The 13,819-nt window shown below is 38.7% G+C and overlaps 1 protein-coding gene across 2 annotated transcripts in view; it reads left to right on the top strand.

The window, feature by feature from the left end:
• The window catches only part of gmds (GDP-mannose 4,6-dehydratase), a 202,021-nt gene extending 189,444 nt beyond the window's left edge, over positions 1-12,577 (top strand). For both annotated transcript variants that reach the window (XM_042006915.1, XM_042006914.1), the window contains 2 exons: positions 10,893-10,961; positions 11,976-12,577. In XM_042006915.1, coding sequence (XP_041862849.1) covers positions 10,893-10,961; positions 11,976-12,038 — 132 coding nt within the window. In that variant the 3' untranslated portion in view covers positions 12,039-12,577. The remainder of the gene's footprint in view (positions 1-10,892; positions 10,962-11,975) is intronic.
• Positions 12,578-13,819: the final 1,242 nt, after the last annotated feature.

The raw sequence follows: 13,819 nt of genomic DNA, 5'->3' as shown, positions 1-13,819 counted from the left end.
TTGTGGTCATTTTCAGTCTATCCACACTGTTCATAATCGTGAAATTGCGTCATGCGCTAACATGTCATATGCTCCCATTCACAGCCATTTTGTTCTCTTGTTGTGGGTCTTGGCAGTGTAAATAAAGTTTGGTCAAATTCTACATCTTATGAGCTTTCCAACGATATGTTACACTTGAAAGAGACTTTATCTGTCAGGTATAAATACTTGCGCGTAAACAAAGGAGCATCGTTGCCGTTTTGCTGCAGTTACGCAGGGTGCACCAGAAAGAGCGAATATCGAACAGCATTTATTTCTTTGCTTCATTTTGACTTTTTATCCATTTAGAACGAAGGATAAAAGCCATAAACATGTCCAAGAAATTACGAAAAACCAAATACACCGTGTTGGAAGTTCTGGAGGAAATACAGACACAGCATAATTTGGCACAGTTTGCGTATCCAAGTGGCCAAATGGAGAGTCCGCCTGGTACTATCCACACTAACACCTGCATAAAAGCTATGAGCTTTGTTCTGTTCTTATGAAACTTTGTACAGTTGTAGTCAAGGAGTTGCTGAATGCATGCAGTGGTATCTTTATGCACAGAATGATTTCTGTCATGATGTTTTCATCTGTGTAAAAAACAAAAAACAATTAGGCGAGGATAATTTTTTGTATTTTTACCTATGGTTTATCACAATTTGCACAAGCATATTAACATTCACAATGTTTCTGTCACTGAATTTATATTCCATAGGGTCTTACCTATCCATTGAGACCTAGGTTATGTATATTGACCTAAAACTTACAGAGTTATTGTTGATTTAATTTGGGTAGGTCTGTTCAGGCGAACTACACTTCCAAAAACCCTGGGGTTCAAGGGGTTAATCACAGTCATTAGAGACCAAAAGGGGGCAGAGTGGTCAATCAAAGCATTTACAACCAGATGGATGTATCTGAAAGTTTCTTGAATTAAATTAAACCAACTCCCAAAGATTGTGGTGATTTTGCGGTTTATTTCAAACAGAGCTGCATATTTAAGTGTGTTTGTTTATTTTTTCCAGAGTCTGTGTATTTTGGCAAAAATGTCTGTAAACATAACTGTACCAAAGTATATAAAAAGAAGGATTAATGTAGAATTAAAGAAGCAACCAGAAAAACTGCCTCTGCCTCAGGTGGCAGTTTATCCACCCCGGTAGAGAAGTGAAGGAATACCTCAAAGAAAATTCTGCATAAGCACCCTGGCTTAGTCTGTGTTTGCATTTTATTGTTTCATTCTCATTCAGTTTTTCACACAATAAACTAACAAAATAGTGAATTATCTAATCTGTAAATGACAGGAAATTACATTTTTGTGTGCCTGTTTTTTCCCCATATTGCATCGTGTGCTTGGAGGATCCTGACTGAAAAACACTGCTATATTTATCCCATTTTTTGTGTGTACATTGCGTTAGACTTCTCCCATGACCAATTAACTGTTATTGCAAAGGCAGGTTATAAAGATTGCAATGTAAGTATGATAATTTAGTAATGTTAAAGAAAACAGGCGGCTATTGTTGCACACATAGGTCTCTCATTTCCCTCCATCCTCACTTCCCTCCAGCTGAAACTGAGGGCCTTTTGTGCTTTAAAGGAAGCGATAAGTTGAGACGATGCAGGCGGAGGTGCGTTAGAAATTGACCAGTGACAGATTTGTGGCTGTAGGTTCAAGCAGCCAGGGAATGATGAAGTTCTCTTTCTGCTGTGAATGCGTCCCCACCTGCACACACACAGCGGCTCACACACCTGTTGGCACTGGGAATACATCAGCCTTCGTGTTGGTGCCGACAGATAGCCGTGTCAAGGCCGGACAGCAAACTGATTCTCCTCATCTTCCCGCTTTTGCATCATCGTCATCATATCAGCAGCATTTCTTCCTGGTTAAAAAAGTGCAGGATCAGGGCGGAGTTCTTCCGTCAAAATCCCTGCAAGGTCAAAGATGAGAGCATCTGGGTCTGGTTGGAACATCTGGGTCTGCAGGGGATGCAGAGAGACCGTGGGCTCCAGGCTCTCACAGCGTTCGCGGACGCTCTATCTGATCTTCTTTGAAGTCTGTCTTTGCAGCCTCATGTCCACTACTGTACAAATACCAGAGACGCTACTGGACTTCCAAAACCACATCATAGTCTCCCAGCATGCAGCCCTCAGAGAGAGGGAGAGGAAAGAGAGTTGTTTTCTGGAGAATGTTTGATCTGTCTCCTGTAAGTGGGTAGACTTGCAGTCGGAAGAAGAATAAATGCAGTTTAGGAACATTTTTTGCTTTTTCCACATCCTTACATATAGTTTGTGTATGTGTATGTGTTCACACATTGCTACAGGTTTTTCTGTGTGCCCTCATGTGTTTTGGGGTCAGCCCCCGTGTGCTGCGTGATTTATTGAAAGGCCTTGCAATGATACCAGAATTCCTTTGCGTTAAATGCCTGCTCAGAGGGCCTTTTACTGCCTGTGTGCTTTATGGACCATGATCACACTCTATTTGTCTCTCAGTTCTACATTTCTGAGGATTCTTTTTATGGCTTCTAGCCTTTATTATAGTGTATAGTATTAAGGAAACTGGAAGAAAAGAATAGGACACTTACTTCAGGACACTGCTGGTTTTAAATAATAATGCAGTCTTATACCTGATGTTAAAGTTTTGTAAAAATCTTCTTTGTTTTGTTTTGTTTGTTTTTTTCCTGTTGTGGGCAAAATACATGTACGTATGGATGTATGGATGGATAGGTGGATGTGTGGGTGGTTTTGTGTGTGTTTGTGTGTGTGTGTATTCATTCATTCATTCATTCATTTATTCATGCATGCCTATGATAAACGGGAAACTCAAAACAATTTCCAGACTTTTAGACTGATCATTTCACCTTAGAGTTTCATTTATTTTTCCATTTGATTCCATTATAAATTATGTATTTCCTTTAGCTGATCCAGAAAATGTTCATGAAAGTTAGTAAAAAGATGTCTGATGTATACATGCAAAATTGTTCATTTATATCTGTCTTCCCAAAGCACATATAAAAACAATATTCTATAAAAATATAAAAACAGACCAATTTTTGCCAAAATATGCTAGAATTAAGTGTGATTGCAGAGAAGAGTTTTTTCATCAGACTTTATAACATTCTTAAGAAGTGATTGTTTTGACTAATTGCTGTTTCACCTCTCAGCAACCAGGTAGTTATACACTATTCACTATCAGAAAGAGTGAGGAATATTCTGCTATGATTTCAGAAGGAACATAAAATGCATTATAACCTCTACAGGGGAACTTAATTTTACTTCCTATAAACTTTTAAATGCACATGTGCAACTGTTCAGTGAACTTATTGCAGAACATACTGTTCTGTAACAAGGTAATTAACTACAATAACAATCCAAAAGAAATGTTTCAGCCCAAAATCAACCATTAAATGCTCTGGTTCAATGACAACTTGTACCTAAATAGTCCTCATCATCATCATACTGTTGACATTTAGACATCATCAGACCAAGACGACACCTCAAGAGAGAGACATTGACATTTTCATGTTGTGGTATACCCACCACTGTTGTAAGCTTATACTTATTATGTTTTCTGTAAATTTCACCCACAATTTAAATATCCATTACTTTTTGTGAGTAGTGTATACATACATTTTTGGTGGAATTGAGTCTCAAAAATGCCCTTAAATGTTTACAGTTTTATTCCAACAGTATTTATTTATCTCTTTGTTTATTAATTAATTTATTGATTATCAACATGACATTTAAAGATAGTCTAGAGTTAAGTTAGATCCCAAAATACTTTCATACATTTACATTATCAAGCTCCTCTTTCTCATGAACATACATCATGTTCAGTAAAAGATATGTTTAAGATGGTATACACAGATCCAACCATGTCCATGCTGATTAACTCAAGACTCAGGTCTGTCTCAACATGGGTTCCTACAGAGGACAGTCTCGCCCATGCAGACAGTATTTTAGACATTTTGCATTGTGGCATTGCCAAAAACTCTTGGAAGTGGGAAAAGTTTGGTGAAACCGTGGAACATGATTTTCCAGCCAATTAAATTGATGGCAAACCACACACAATGTAGATGGAGTGCTGCTGGCCTCTACGGTGGATAGAGTCGGGTGGTGGGAGGGTGTGAGAAGCTTTTCAATCCAAATGATATGCTTTCCATAATGGAAGCAGAGACTGTGGAGTTTGGGTTGGACTTGCTTTTCCTCAAAATTGAGATCACTGGAGGAGTGAACTCAGTGGATGAGATTCACACGGAGCTCCTTTTGGCCCTGAATCTGGTTGGATTGTCTTGATTCACACCCCTGCACAACAATGTTTGGAGACTGGGGGGCAACGTCTCTGAACTGGCAGATCCGGGTGGTCCAAGGGATGTCTTCCAACAAGAGGGGGTCACTTGTTCCTACTTTTCAGCATTTCTGGGAAGGCCTATGCCAGGGTGCTGCAGAGAAGAGTCTGGAAGATGATCAAACCTCAGATTTAGGAGGAGCAATGTGGTTTTTGTCCTGGTCCTGGAACACTGGACCACCCCTCTACTCTTGCAAGGATACGAGAGTTTGAATGGGAGTTTTTCCAGGCAATCTTCATGTATTTTGTGGACATGGAGAAAGTTTATAATTGTGTCTCTGGTGGTGTCCTGTGGGGGCTGCCTCAGAAGTATATGGTATCACACCATTGATACAAGCCAGTCGATTCTTTTACATCCAAAGTGAGTTTGGTTTACTTGCCAACTGTAAGTCAGACTTTTCATCTGCATATGGCACCAGGGCCCTTTGTCATGCATTTAGTTTATAGCCTTTATGGACAGAAATTCTGTCCATAAAGGTTTTCCAGTTTCATTGGCTTAGTATTTAATCTTTGCTTTTTGTAGCAGATGTCGATGCTAGTTTCATGGGAGGTACATGCTATGCCAGGAGGAGGCATAACGGATGCAGGACTTGCTGGAGAGATTTTATCTGCTCCGAGAAAAGAGCTGGAGAGGAAGGTCTGGGGTTCTCTGTTCAAACTGTTGCCCTCATGACCAGGTCCCATAGAAGTTACAGAAAATGACAGGATCAGAAATCTATCTTTCTTTCTTTCTTTCTTTCTTTTTTTTTTGTTTTGTTTTGTTTTGTAACAAACCCTTCAATTTCAATTTCCATTTGTAAGCCAGCTTGATTTTTTAATAAGTTGTTGAAATATTTAGTACCTGGTAGGGCATGCTTGTTTAAATAGGCTAGTTACACTTCTAGAAAATAAATATGGCCACTACTCACTGAAAATAAACATTATTAAAAAGGGGGGAAAAAGTATTTGGGTTTTTCACTCATTAATAGCTCGTTTATAGCCAAGGTTTGATTTGCATCTTTTTCAAAATTTCATATCTTGTAGGCAACCACTGGTCTCGCATCCATTTATCACCCACCATACAACCAGGTTTACTCATCTTACCGCAGCTGATGGGTGTGAGTCACATTTTTCTTTTGGAAAATATTTAAAAGGTTTACTAGAATTGACTTGCAAAATTTATGGGCACATTGTTACTGACAGTCTTGAGTCAGTGAAGTAACATTTGAATAATTCTGCCCGATAGCCCAGCCCCTGGAGATCTGGATGGGCACACGGAGGTCCCGTTCTTGGTGTCATATGCGGCATGGGTGCTGATCATGTTGACATTTAATCGTTAAAAATGTCCTAATGATCACAGATTGAGGGGCACATTTTGTCACGGCTCATTTTCAGCTTTTTACTCACCAGTTTTTGTTATCCTCGCTGCGGTGTATTTTCAGACACGGGCAGGATGATGCTTTAAACAGGATGTACCAAAATGTTGGATTTGGTTCCAAATCGGATCCATATGAAGATTATATTGTGCCCCCATCTGTTAGTAGTTCATGTTGAATTATTCGCTACATGCTCTGTTTGGGGTGAGTTCACTCGGCCGCAGAAAGCTCTCGTTAGCAGTTTGGTATCAGGTTTGATTTCACTGAGCGGTACCGTGCAGGCAGAGCTGCCAGGGTGAGGTTGTCTGTCACCTGCAGAAATCCTGGTTGAGAAAGACCAGATGCTGGATTAACTTCCTGGATGCTAAGCTATGTGGTTGTGTGCTAAGAAGGTAGAGTAGCCAGACAGGAATCTGATTTCAGCAGATGTTCTTCTGCTATACTCTGATAGAAATTTCAGAGATCTGACTTGACAACTATGATGAAAATGTTGATGATTTTTAATGTGAGGCATAAACTTTTCTTTCTACTGTCAGCCTTGTGTGTTGTTTATTCCTTGTATGTTGGTTCCAATGTATAGCCTGAAAGTTTTGAGATTGAAATGGCAACTTTTTCCAGTTTATTGGAGTTAATTAAACTTGGTTTCAATGAATTAAACTTTCCCTAAGAGACTTAAAATTTTAGATTAATCCAAGATCCAGGGACTTGGAAAAAAAAAATGTACCAGCCCTTATTTATAGATAATACTGTCAAAAAAGGGTGGGGCTTGCAGTTCTTAACACCTTTTGCCATCAGGTACCTCCCACTGTCTTTTCCCCTTGATCCTGTCTCTGTCATGTCACCTTTAATTTCCACCATCACTCACTAAATGAGAGTTAGAGAGGAAGTGCAGGGATGGTCAAAAACAGCTTAAAAGGAAAGAGGAGACAGAGCAGAAATCATCAGAACAATGCAGGGAATCAGAGATTTAAAAGGTTTGTAACTGTTTCCCAAATATTAAAAAATAAAAATCACAAATTAAATAAACACACATCTTTAATCCTGTATTAAGGTGCAACATTGCCAGGTTTTAGGTGACTGCAGCTGAAGGACATTAACTTTATATTTCCTGCTATGTTTGTGTGCTGTGCTCCACCAAACCTGCAGGGACAAATGCTGATTTTTCTTACTTCTGCAGATGAATTACCCACTACTTTGCAATATTGTGACAACAGTTTAATATAAGAAACCTTTGTGGGAAGAAACGCTTGAGTTTTTTTTTTAAATTAAAGTCCCTTTGATTTTCGGTTAAAAAGTAGCTTCGGTACAAAAAGTTCAGCAGTGAGGACAGCTCTGGTTTTCTGTCTAATTATTGCAGACTGTATTGGACATGCAGACAAGCAAAATCTGGAGGTTCCTTGCACTAAAAGTACTAAAGGCTTGACATATGTCCTGAAAATAAGTTATCATTTCAGAAGATACCCAAGAAATGAATAAGAGTCTGTTCAAGACAGTTTCTAATAGGTAATGTTTTAAAACATATGTACCAAGCACCAAGAAAGTTTTAAGACATTCCTGCATTAAGCTGTCTCCGGTTAACTGAAAGCTTGATCCGATGTGATCTAACCATTTTTGATCCAGGATTTTTGCACAAGTTCCCCAAGTGGTTGTTAAAATATGCAGACATTAATACAACCTTTAAATGATATTAGCCTCAGGTCAGATGAAACTGGCTCCCAGCACAAAAGAACAGATCAGATTCAGGTAAAAGGGACTGAACACAGCCCCCTCAAACCGTAACCCTTCTGCATAGTGTAATATCTGGATTTGAATATTTTAATAGCTCTAAAATGAGCCCACATGTCAAGCTTTGCCTTTTAGTGCCTTTATTCATCATCTGTGAAAAGTCAGAGAATTGAAAAGTGAATCTCGGTCATAAACTTTCTTTACTTTCAGCCAAGCCATCAGTCACATTAGTTGGCTGCAAAGGAAGCTCTCTCTGGATCTGGGTCAGCGATAGTTTAGCTGAAATTTGCTAACATTTAGCAGTGTAGTTGAGAGTATCACAGCGGCCAACAAAAAGAAGTTGCGCTGCTCTGTGTTTCCATCACCCCTCTCAGTTTCCAATTAGCTTTGCAGTCAGGTCATTTTTGAGTTGGTTTGTAAAGGATTATAGCTATGCTGTTGTTCTGCGCTGCTCTTTGTAGAATTCTGCAAAAGTAGAAAGGAAGTACAATCTAGAAAGATTAAGCTTGATTTTTGGGCTTGGACTTTAGATAACAGACACACAGATGGCACAATCTCTAAACCGAACGGTTGTTAAAGGCAGAGCATCATAAACAAAGTGCATTTAGTTGCCAGTTACAAATTAAAAAGGTTGATGTCCCTCAGCCACGGTAAGCTGGGTTCCTCTGCAGAAGCTCCCTCCTGGTGTCGTCTTGTATTTCTTCAACAGGGAGCTGCAGGGAGTTTGTTTCACTTCATCTGACCTACATATGAAATGCATGTAGATGGGCCAAGTAAAAGGCAAATCCCTCAATCCTCCAAACGTCTTGCTTTTGTTTTCTTTGATTTGTTTTTACATCTGTGATTGACTCACTTCAAACAAGGGTTTTTTTTTTTTTTTTTTTTATCAAACAGCCAATAAGAGACTGTCATGGAGCCAAATAAATGTTAGAGCAGGTGTAGTAGCGATGTCTAATAGTCGGCTTTTACCAGTGTTCGTGAGGAGACCAGTTGTTTCTTTTATGCCAGCTATCAAATGTTCTCCATTACAGACCTTAATCAATATAATTATGAAGCAAGTGGATTATTTAATGTAATTGTGAGTAAGTCACCCTATAATAATTACATTCAGCAGCATGATAAATTATGTCTCATTGCTGTAGGTAATTAGTCTGAAAATGTTTCCAGTTATGGCTTCAGAGCCAGAAATGCTTGTGAGTAATGTACTGAGCTGCTCACATGAGAAGGAGCTGTTTGTCCTGCCGTTGCAGATGGAGGAGAAAATGGCCTTTCATGTGCTGGGCTTCAACAGCGGCATGTGAAGTTAAAAATAAAAACGACCAGGAACTGAATCAGGTTTTCAGCTGGGGTCGGATAATATTAAACTGAACGGCGTCAGAGCCAGAATCAGCCTGTACTTGTTCCCTCTGTGTGTGTTCAGTGCTCTTGCCTTTGTGTGTAATCAGAAGAGTGTGATTAAACGCTGTGGAGCCTCTCTAGGATGTGGGTCCCTGCTCTCTAAAAGGTTGAACTATGCCAGTGCTGCTGTGTGCGTTCCTCTGTAATAAGATCACCCAGAAAAGACGTTTTCAAGAGGTTCAGCACCAGATAACACCACCCCTCTCTGTTTACTCTTTGTCTGGGCTATTTTTCATAGTTTCTGTTAAGCACTCCAGTTCCAATTAACGGGAATATAAATAGTGCAGAACTACAGCATGCATGGACATTTTACATAATAGCACCTTTTCAACTTTGTTTTAAAAAGTTTCCCATGTTTAACCCATTCTGACCTGAAGTGGCGTTTGTGTCGTTTTACCTTTCGAGCCTGAAGCCACGAACATCACAGAAAAGTCTGAGAAGCAAAAAAGATAAACTGGACTGTTTGTAGATTTCAAGGTTTTAGAAACAAAATGATAATTCCGAACGGGTTAAACGTGGCCCAGGTTTGATGCAAAAGAAGAAAGGAAACCGTTCAGCATCTCTGTGATGAACTGGAACGCAGTGTGTTAGCCGGGCCTGACTGACGCTCCTGCTGCTGCATGGACAAATCCCTCCAAAATCTCCCAAATCTGGTGGGACGACTTGAGACTGACATCAGCAGCAGATTAAATAACCTTTAAAACTTCAGTTCTGGTTCATACTTCGACAAATAATACTGAGAACATATGATTGAGTAGAATGACTTAAATCAACAAATATTCTACGTGCGTCCTCTTTAAAATTCTTGCCTCTCTGATTACGTCATTATGTGAGGTACGAACAAAATGTGCACTGTGCACACATGCTGGATCTTGTCTTCTGAGTCTCATCCAGTGCAACATTTCCTGTGAGTCTTTTGTTAAAAGCATGGCACTTATAATTGATTCATTGATTTATTGATCATAATTTTATTATCAGTTTGTCTGAAATTGAAGCTAATCAGCACATACACAAATGAAAAAGCACATGCGTGGAGCTAGTTGGAATTTGAATTTGCCAATAAATGTTTGATAAATGAGTAAAAACATCTTTTAAGAACGATGTGATGTACATGATCTAATGCTGGAAATAAGGATTATGTTTCTGATGCTGCAGTGAATTATAATTTCGTATATTTTACGCATGTAACAATAAATTGAGAGAAAAAGTGTCATTAAATTGATCTCATTTGACTTTTTAAGTTGTTTAATGTCCACATACGTCTGGACAAGTAACATATTTGATGATCTGTTCTATAAAAGATTGTGTTTATTCTTAGTAAAATAAAATGTTTAAGTTATTTAGATTATGACAGTAAAGTCGTTGATTTTGGAATTAGCTTTGATATGAATAAACATCCAGTGTTTCTGACTCAGATATGTTTGAGTGACAGATGAAAGATCCCCACAAATATGGAGACAAAAATAGACGTCTGCAGAGGAAGACAGGGAGCTTTAAAAACAGACATACAGAGAAAGAGTTTCTTTTTTCCTTTTCTGTCTCTTTGGTGGTCTGAAGCAGGATCTCACTGGATGCCGAACCCAGTGCAAAACACAACAGGGGGGGAAAATGAGTTAGAGGTTATGGAGGGGGGTACAGGGTGAAAGGCGGGTTCTGGGCTGAGGGTTACACCACCAGAGTCCCACAATTCATCATGCTTTGGCACCGACGAGGGCTGTCTGGACAGATCGGAGGTGGGGAGCCGAGAGGGGGGATTGATGGCCAGCGAGACTCTGTGACCTCGTTTTTCCCTCAGGAGAGAAGATAGTTTGTGTGAAATAGAGAGAGAGAAAGTAATCATCACCCTCCATCTCTTGAGTCCGGCTGAACACAGTGTGGACGCAGAGTTGAATCCATCGCGTCTTCATATCAGTACGACTCATCAGCTGGACTGCAGGACCGTCCTGCTCTCAGCTATCACATCAGACATGACAGATGATTTGTTTTTTTCTCTCCCCCACTCTCTTTCCCCTCCTTTCTCCTTTTCTCTCGTTCCTGACCTTCCTTTCCATTAGGACTATCTGCAAGGTGACAGCAGCAGGGCCAATCAGAAGTTGGGTTGGAAGCCAAAGGTGACTTTTGAGGTACGTCTGACGTTGGTTTAAACACACCTCATCGAGCTGGACAAATACAACAGCAATAGAAATATCTGTGGATTTGTTGTTGTTTTAAAGAGAAAAAAAAGTTCTTTGTTGAAAAGAAAAACTGATTTATACCTCTTACTGGGATTTTATTCACTAGATAGTGAATAATATTCACTCACCAACTATCGGTAGTGTCTAAAATTAAACTTAATATTATTCTAATTAAACAACAGAAGATCTACAAAGATGTAAAGAGCCCGTCCCGTCGGCACGAGGAGCCAATCCAACGGTTCTGCTGAACTTTTAGAAGCACCTCCTTCTGTAAACACCATCCTGAAATACATAATAAAATATATCCCAAAAAGAAAATATTTTTTTATTATATGAAATTAAAAATATATTATTAATCCTAGAGGGAAATTTTAATATCCCATAAACAGTGCATAAAATACAAATATAAAAAGCACTTAGGGAGATTCTTTATATATAAAATGTGTTTCTATTTTATTTATTATTATTTCAAGTTTTTTGTTTTATTTTGTTTTTAAATAAATATTTTAAGTATTTCTATTTTTGAGGATTAAGATTTTTTAGGTAAAAATAATAATTAGCAGCTTGTTTTTTTGTTTGTTTTTTCTTTTAAAAAATATTTATTAAGAAAAAGTTTAATTTGTGATAAAATCAGACATCTGATGGTTGATTTTGGTGCAGTTTTTGGCTAAAAAAAAAAACTCAATAACTGATTAAGCTCAAAATGTGACAAGAACTCTGTGAAAATGTCTAATAAATCTGTTTACTGCTATTAAATCATATTGTTTATGAGGTAAATGCTGCATCTCAGTGTGTGTCTGTACAATCATTCGTTTTTGTCCCGGTTTAAATCACAGTTCAGACAAACAGATGAGGGTTCTTACTGACTGCTGTGTTTTTAAGGGACAGTTTGTTGGATTATTTGCATTAAAATAGCCGTCTTTTCTAATTGCTTCCTGTTTAAATCTGATCATGTCTGTGCAGGAGCTGGTGAAGGAGATGGTGGATGCAGACATCGAACTAATGAGACAAAATCCAAATGCCTGAGGCCAAATATGTCAGTTCCTCCAGATATGATGGAGATATTACAGCAGTCCAGAGTTCTGTCAGACCAACAGTGGCGGGGCTTTTTTTTTCCCCCTTCATTGCTACCTTTTTGAATTTTCCATATGAAGTGATTGTGTCCTTTTTTATCTTTGTTACGGGTGTTTGAGGGAACCAATCGTTGCCTTTGAATCTTGTGTCTGTTTCTCATATTATATTATTTGTTTTGGTTTTTCACCCAATATAAATGCCTTTTTTCATGTCATAATTTATAGATGGCAGGTTCGACGGGTTTATTTATGTGTATCTTTTGAATGTGGGGAAATTGATTAATTTGTCAAAGTTTTACTTTTGCTCCTTTAGAAGATGACCAAATGGAATATAAAAAAATGAAGAACTGATTATTATAATTCTGTTTTGTTATTATGTAATAATGATCTATTTGCTATCATGAATTCTGACATTTTTACATGTTTGTTTTCTACTGCAACATTAAAAGATTGTTAAGGGCTACACGGATAATAAAAATATAGTTGCTGGTTTTTGCCTGTTGTGATTGTATATTTTACTGCAGTGAAAACAGCAGATTGATGCAGGTAAGATAGTTGGGTAAGTATTGTGTGTGCTGTTTAGAAGTCGGCCAGATTGTCTCCACTTGCTTTGTCTTTCCAGGGTTTTTATTTGCAAGCATGCCATGCTCTTTTTATTCAGCAGGATGCTTGTTTTTCCCCCGGAGCCCAGAGTCCCACAGATCTGCTGTCAGGCTTTTCTCATCTGTCCTGATTGACACTGCCTTCAGAGAACATGCTAGACCAACAGATGTTATTCAGACCCACAGAGATGTTTTCTCTTTGAACTATCTCCAATTCTGCAGCTTTTTACTTTATCAGGCAGAAACTTCACTTGTTTTAAAGGAATATCTGTATTGTTTTGTGTTTATGTGGTTTAGTTTATGTCCCAATGACTCTATTAGTCCTCATGGATAATTAAATGTAAACAAGGAATAAAAAAACTATTATATTTTAAATAAATTATGGGCTATTTACAGTCACTAGCTCATAGATTTACATTTCTAAACAATGTCAAATCTTTAACAAGTGAGGATATAAATGGATTGCAGTGAGAGAAATAAATGTTCACAAGTATAAATGTTTATAATGAAGGAGACTGCATGGCCTCTATCACTGTTGTTTTATTTATTTCATTTTGTTCATGAATTATCAAGGAGCTTTCATGTGCATCTAACTATTAGCGGGACTATTTTTTCTGATTAAAGTGCTTTGTCTGCAGCTGTGTGGCACTTTGCAAGCTTGACTTTTATTCCATGTAAGCTGTGAAAGAATTATAGTTGAAAAAGAAAACAATACAGTATTTCCATGAGAAATGTGGACGAAAAGCAGAAAAACGGACTGTTTTTAAGTAAGGCATTCCAGTAAAAGCACCACACTGCTGGTATTGTTTAGGCGGTGGAGCAGTTTGACATTCAACTTGCACGAAGCCCTGAAGGTCTCAGCGAGCGGTCTGAGGAGGCTGAGATCGCCTCTGTCTGTTTTTGGGACAACACCTACAGGACATGTGAAGAGTCTCTGTGATCGTCCTGGACAGCGCTGCGTCTGCGCGGACTCCGAATAAGAAACAGATGTGGCCCTGGCGCTGTTTTGGGCCCCTGAAACCGCTCCGAGAGCAGAAAGCGCACACACATATATAAACAGCCCGAGGCCTCACACAGGTGCGCCGCGTATCCCTCAACGACAATTAGCCGATGTTTGTGATCAGATGTTGGC

The sequence above is a fragment of the Melanotaenia boesemani genome, chromosome 14 (genome assembly GCF_017639745.1).
Source record: "Melanotaenia boesemani isolate fMelBoe1 chromosome 14, fMelBoe1.pri, whole genome shotgun sequence".
NCBI classification, from domain to species: domain Eukaryota; kingdom Metazoa; phylum Chordata; class Actinopteri; order Atheriniformes; family Melanotaeniidae; genus Melanotaenia; species Melanotaenia boesemani.
This window is presented reverse-complemented; position numbering and strand designations above follow the sequence as displayed.